General features: G+C 39.0%; 1 protein-coding gene across 1 annotated transcript; it reads left to right on the top strand.

Annotated features, from left to right (window-relative positions):
* Window positions 1-2000: 2000 nt before the first annotated feature.
* On the top strand, window positions 2001-4576 carry LOC107677306 (myelin-associated neurite-outgrowth inhibitor-like). The gene is made up of 4 exons (XM_016472174.1): window positions 2001-2174; window positions 2257-2425; window positions 2506-2659; window positions 3667-4576. Exons 1-3 carry the CDS (start codon window positions 2058-2060, stop codon window positions 2613-2615), a joined length of 396 nt encoding a protein of 131 aa, XP_016327660.1. The 5' UTR covers window positions 2001-2057; the 3' UTR covers window positions 2616-2659; window positions 3667-4576.
* The last annotated feature ends 2655 nt before the right edge of the window (window positions 4577-7231 follow it).

The following is a 7231-nucleotide window of genomic DNA, read 5'->3' as shown; positions in this document are numbered from 1 at the left end:
CGGCCCCAAAAAACCCATATCGGTCGGGCTCTAGTATATATATATATATATATATATATATATAAAAAATACCTGTATTCCCATATTTTATTACTATTTTTGCACCAAGTAGAAACTTACTGTGTTTGTTAAGGATCTGTTATCAGTGAATATACATATATATACATTTATTTTTCCAAAGAAAAGTAATGCACAGTACAACTGTCTAGTAATAGGTAATTGTTTAGTTGAATGTAATCTCTTCTTCTGTCCTGCTCTTCAAAGGTACTGAAAGATAAACATCATGAATCCTGTTTATAACCCTGCATCATCAGGGGTTCCTTATGCCAACCCTAAAGGAATAGGATACCCAGGTATTACTTCTAGATTTATATATTAAGTTGCTCAAGCAATTGGCAAAACATTTAAACTACTTACGTTATCACAAACTTGCCATTGACAGAAATAGACAGCTCTACAGCCTTTTCTTTTGCATTTAAGTCTTTATTACAACAATCCTGCGGTTCATAAAGAACTTTGTTTTCCTACGAACGAGTGCCATCTATTATTGCCTTGTTTATCTAAAAGTGATCTTTCCCTTTAAACCTAGACCAAAAGCCATATGTGTTGACTGTGAAACACAGTAGACTTTAATAATATGCATTTATGGTGTAATTACTACATTTTCGTGTCAATCCATGTTCATATTTACTGCAAACAATGCGCTGTTACTTTAATTCAGTGCTTACAGCACAGCAATAGACTCGGTGCGGAAACGATCTCTGCACTGCTGCAGACGCACCACTCCTGAACGCACTGCCGCACCGCAACCGTGTGCAGTGAACGCTTTAACATGAGCGTGGAAAAAATACGCACCACGTATGAGAGTGTGCGAGCGCTGAATGGTTAAACACTGGCAAGAATTAAAAAGAAATGCAATTTATAAACTTTAGTGACGATGTGACACTGCCTCGCAAGTGACAATTCCTGTCAACTGTGCAGCGTGCAGCTTGCTTATAGACCGACGCGATGTGGTGATTTGAAGCCATTTGCGTATTTTGAGAGAGAAAGAGTGAGAGCATGCGCACGGTGATTATAATTATTTAACCGCGCCGGACTGAGACGATGATGCTGCATGTCGTGCCAAACCTCTCACAGCAGCGTCATCAGCTTGAGATCGTTTTTTTGAGATCGGCCTTTTTAGAGACCGCCGGTCAATCATCCCAACGTGATTATCGGCCGATAGTGATCAGTAGCCGATCAATCGGAGCACCCCTAAGCGCCGCATCAGCTAAAGTCTGTCTACACTGGACGCAACAAAGCGACCTTTGAAAATCATTTGAAATTTGTGTCAGCACGTCATAAATAGAACGCGGCAGCAGTTTACTGTCGGGGATTTGTCGTGTCGCGCCACATCCAGTGTAGACAGCATCACTGATTATAATGAGTTCTATAGACTGATCTATATATAATAAATCTCTATTATAGATCAGTGGTTCTATAGTATTTTGTCAGGCCGCACCGCTCGCATCCGGTGTAGAAACGGTGTTAGGAATCGTGTTTTCCCTTATAAGGATTCACTCTTCGGGGCACCCGCCCCCGCTGATGTCATCATCCATCGCGATGTTTCACTGTAGAAATCGTCCGATTCCAAATTTGTAGACATCGCCCAACCCTACAAACCATTTGATTGCCAACAAATCAAATTTAATAAAACATTTCGTCAAAATATCTTCTTTTGTGTTCCACAGAAGTAAGTATGTCATACAGGTTTTAAACGACATGAAGGTGAGTCAATGATGACAGGATTTTCATTTTTGCCAACTTGACATGACATTAACTGCCCATTTTGCCTTTGTAATCTTGCATATTTCCAGATAAAACTAGATGTTCATGAAAAATATATGGTTGTACCTGATTTTATCCAGCCATTTTTATCCATAAGGTCAATTTTGATGTGATGCTCGCTTTTTAAAAGCATTGTTGCTGCTAGCAAATTATATTATTGCTTTATTTTCTTTATTATCTTTAAATGTAATGTCATCTCTACAGGTTATGCTCCCGGGACCACTTTCAAAATGTCCTGCTCCCCAACAACAGGTGCTGTACCCCCCTATTCCTCATCACCCAACCCCTACCCTGCTGCAGTCTACCCCGTGAGAAGTCCCTACCCCCAACAGAACCCCTACGCACAGGTAAGGCAACAAAAAAACAGATGTTATGAAGCGATAATGTCAAACCTGCATTTTGTTAAAATATTGGATGTTTTTTCCATAGCAGCAAGGCACTTACTACACACAGCCCCTTTACACAGCACCGCCCCATGTCATTCATCATACAACGGTGGTCCAGCCCAATGGCATGCCAGCGGCCATGTATGCCCCGCCCCGCCCTAACGGAGTCACCATGGGAATGGTAGGAGGCACCACCATGGCGATGTCAGCTGGTGAGTCTCATCCAAATAAGCCATGGAAATTCATGCAGTTGAAGAGAAAATGGTAAAAATGCATTTTTTTTTCTCCTCAGGGACATTATTAGCTACTCACTCTCCGACCCCAGTCGCGCCTCACCCCTCAATGCCCACGTACCGCCCGCCTGCCACTCCCACCTACAGTTACGTGCCCCCGCAGTGGTGAACACGACACTGTGAGTGCAGAGCCCACATTTGCCAGCTCTTAAGGTGCGGTCACATTTACTGTTGTTTGGTGAGTTTCCCCTGGCGAAATCCTGTCAATCGGAGTCTACGGGAATTTCGTGTGAGGACGAAAGATTTCCCCACGCAGATTTCGCATTGGGTTCAGTTGGTCACACAAATTTGCTGACAGAAAGATGCTTGGTTTGAAAGTGTCGTCATACATTGTGACAGTGTTAACTGCAGAAAAATCTTGCCTGCAAATTTTCACAGGCAAAATCCAGTCATTTCAATAGGAATCTATGCGATTGGGAATATAGTGTGAGGATGGAGAATTTACCCATGCAGATTTTGCATCGGATTTAGTTGGTCACTCGAATTTGCCACATTATCTGACAGAAAGATGCGTGGTTCAAAAGTGACTTCTTACATTATCCTGTTGACAATCTACACAGAATTTTGCTCAAAAGATTTCCACACAGATTTGCATTGGGTTCATTTTAGCTTTTTTGACCTTTTAACCTTTTAGCTGGTCACGTGAATTTGCGAAGTTGTCTGACAGAAAGATGTTGGGTTTAAAAGTGACTTCATACACCGCTACGCCAGTGGTTCCCAACCCTGGTCCTGGAGGCACCCCAACACTGCACATTTTGCATGTCTCCTTTCTCTGACACACCAGTTTCAGGTCTTGGAGTCTCTACTAATGAGCTGATGACCTGAATCAGGTGTGTTTGATTAAGAAGACATGCTAAACGTGCAGTGTTGGGGTGCTTCCAGGACCAGGGTTGGGAACCACTGCGCTACGCTATTGACAATAGAAAAATCTTGTCCATGAAATTTCTGCAAAATTCGCATAAGGTTCTGTTGGTCACATAATTTCGCCACATTGAACATCAGAAAGGGTTGAAAGTGACATACATCGTTGCACTATTGACAATAATTTTGTCAAAAATAATTGACAAAAAATTTCACTAATGTGACTGCACCTTTACTGTGTTTATACTCACAAAAATAATACAATTTTGTTGGTCCCTGTGTCTTTTTGTTGTCTTCAGGTCGAAAGATGGTAGATATGCATTCTCACTGTCCAGTATTTTTACAATTGGAGCTGACACTACAAGTGTTATCAGCCAGTTGCTCTTCCTTCCAAACATAATGTGAATCCAACTCCAGTTGGCAGAAGAAAGGAAAGAGTATCTTCCCAGTCCGGCTCCATTACTACTTCCCATCCTTCACTCATTCTGCGACATATCTCACGGCCGAAGACCAGACAAGCTCCTCATGCTGAATTGTGTTGTGTGGACTGTCTTGCAGTTTTTAGCTAACTCTTTAATTGGTGAAACCGGAAGGGAGTTGGAATTAGTTTTATTGGAATACCTATTTGAATGCATGTATATATCTAAAAGAGGAAAAAAGAAACAAAAAACAAAAGCGCTAGCTCATTCTACCAGCTATGACAGATGCAAAATCATCAGCAGTTATCTCAAGCAAAAATCCAAAGGGATGGGGGAAAAACAACTGTATATTAAATGCAATGTCTTAATTGTTATTTCATACAAAATATTAATAACTTTAGCATTTAAAAAGAAACATTTTTGTTATTTTTCCTGGTTTTAATTTGGGTATTTGTAGCTCCAGGCATGGTTTGTCTTCTCTGGGTGACGGTATGTTTGTTGCTGCTGTGCCCTGATGGGAAGACGGGCCCTTAGGGTTTGTGCCTCCGCTTCATATGCCTGTTTTTAGTTTTATCACTCTACATGCTCTCGCTGCAGTTAATTGTTGCACTAATTACCTGTGTGTGTACATAAATTGGTTGATTGAGCTGTATTGGTGCTGAGAGCATGCTAACTCATTTGTGTACCTCTGGTTTGGTTTTCTTAACTTCTGACCGAAAGATTAACATTGGAATCGCAGTGATCTGCAGCATTTTAAATGGTCAATTGTTTATGTGGTTAATAATAATAATAAAAAAAAGGAAAACTCAATTAAGTTGATTTGATAACACTACTGGTTACATTTGAGGAGGTGAATTTGAGTCGTTTAGTTATTATTGACCCAAACATCGCTCGTTACCTCAAAAGTACACTGTAACTGACTGAATTTTATTGTCTTTTTCCTTTATACATTGCCTATGTCACTTTGGTTAAAGAATGTTTTGTAATGTTTCATGTGTTTTTGTTTTGTATTTTCAAGAAAGACCAAAAATAAATACAATAATAAAGTTTTCCAGTTTTCTGGCTTTATTTTTGATATGCTAGACACCGACTGGTTAAGGACACTGTCTTAACTTAAGGCTCCAACAGTCACAGAAAACCATTTTCAAATGGCTTTTTTCAATGTTTATTAACAAATATGTCTGAAATAAGAATTTAACAAATCTAGTCCGTATCAAAGTTTACGTCCGTACAGTAGAATGCAGAAGAAGAAATTTCAACACACTTCAGCAATAAAAAAAGACACAAATGTTTGTCTAGAGTGAACTGGATCATCGAAGGTCAGAAGCAAAGACTTAGTTACTTGAAAAAAAGTAATCTGATTACGTAACTCGCGTTACTTGTAATGCGTTACCCCCAACACTGGTGATTACCTTTCTGATTAAATTTTCATAATTACAGTGGCAACAAAATAAGTTCTATTCCAACTTCAATCACTGGATGTCGCCATTAGTCCAGGACGAATAATTCCTTTGACGTTGTACCCATAGATGTTGTTTATTAAGACAACATGTAATTTACCAGTTGAAATAACAGTTTACACTCCTAAAATCTTAGTACATGTAATATAGTTTTCATACTACACGCGAGTCGTTTGCTTTGAAACACATTTAAGCGCTCGCTCGCGCTCATTAGTAAACTGACCGTTACAAATCTGCCCGCTCGCCTCAGCGTGTAACTTACTCGACGACTATAAGCTACTCGTTCAAATTACTGTTTAAACACCTTTTCTCTCAAAAAACAAGGTAAGAAACTGGTTAACCCGACAATATTAGATGCCACATTCAACGAATACGTTAACTTTGCTGTCCTTTGAGTTCTTTTAAAGCATTTAGATCACATCTAATATTTTTGTTGCTGTGAGAGCTAATAATAGTATTGAAAAACAATATTCCAACACAATTTGCTTTGAAAACTAACGTTAGCCACTTTAATCATTAAATATATACTCCTCACAGTTTAGATTATTTAAACATTTATCAATATAGCTCAACTGATTGGCAGCTTAATATAACGTTAGGCTAAATCTCGGTTTTTATAATACATTATATGCATAATAATACACAATTTACATATTATTATTATTAAAACGAGTGTATGACAGAGATGTATTATTATTATTATTTATTTATTTTCTTTAGTATAAAGCAGTATGGATGCAGGTGATGCAAGTCAACCAATCACTCGGTCTGCAGAATATGAACAGGTAAAGTTTACAGAAAAAGCTACAGTTTACATGTCACTGTCTTTACTGCTAATATTTATGAAATGTTAGTAGAAAAATGGGTAATTCTGGGTCAGAAACATACTGCCTCTGGTCACAGGGTTTCCCATTAAAACTCAATTGATCATTTATACTTGTACACAGGATCTCCCCTGAACAGCTTCAGTGATTCGCGCAATTATGTGGGGCCTCTGGGTGACTGAGTAAGACAGTGTGGGTTCAAACGTGTGTGATCTGGTCCCGCATGTATGGTGGCAGGTGGAAAAAAGTGTAGGAATGACCTTGTGTGCTTCGGAACATGGTGTGTGTGATCTAAACCTCACAGATTACTATAGGAATTCATTGCAAGATCATAATAAGGTCTTCCTTGTATATGTAACCCTATGTAACTGGCGGGTATAGGGATTCAGAAGAGAGATGTATTGAGGGAACAGTTCATTAAAAAAATGAAAATTTGCTGAAAATGTACTCACTCTGGCCATCCAACAGTTTGTTCATCAGAACAGATATGGAGAAATTTAGCATTACATCACTTGCTGCAGTGAATGGGTGCAGCTTTTCATTTCACAAGAAATCAGTTGATTGACTGTAGTCTTGTGGATTATTGTGATGTTTTTATAAGCTGTTTGAACTCTCATTCTGACGGCACCCATTCACTGCAGAGGATCCATTGGTAAGCAAATTATGTAATGCTAAATTTCTCCAAACACATTTACATCTTGGATGGCCTGAGGATGAGTCCATTTTCAGCAAATCTTAATTTTTTTGGTGAACTAGTCCCTTAATCAAAACCTGTCTTTTGATTTTTTTCTCAGGCACCATCAGTAATTTGCAAAGGGGAGAACACAGGTGGGGATCTGCCAGACTCTTCAACCAGTACACATCTTGGTGACTCTCTAAATGATGAAAATGCAAAACAGAAGTTGGATGTTGAGACATCCGCAAGAAATATTTTCAACAATACCAGTGCAGGCCATTTCAGTGAGATGTTTCAAAGACATATTTCACATGTACAGTGGCCCCAAAATCTATTCAGCCACTTATGGACTCTTAAGTCACGCCTAAAAATGTATGAATGCCATTGCATTTTATGATTTTGAATCAGCTGGTTATCTATGATTTTTAAAGCAAGTTTGCCTTGAGTTTCACTAATGTTTGTCAAACCAAACTTTATAAACATTA

The sequence above is a fragment of the Sinocyclocheilus anshuiensis genome, unplaced genomic scaffold (genome assembly GCF_001515605.1).
Source record: "Sinocyclocheilus anshuiensis isolate Anshui unplaced genomic scaffold, SAMN03320099.WGS_v1.1 scaffold392, whole genome shotgun sequence".
NCBI classification, from domain to species: domain Eukaryota; kingdom Metazoa; phylum Chordata; class Actinopteri; order Cypriniformes; family Cyprinidae; genus Sinocyclocheilus; species Sinocyclocheilus anshuiensis.
This window is presented reverse-complemented; position numbering and strand designations above follow the sequence as displayed.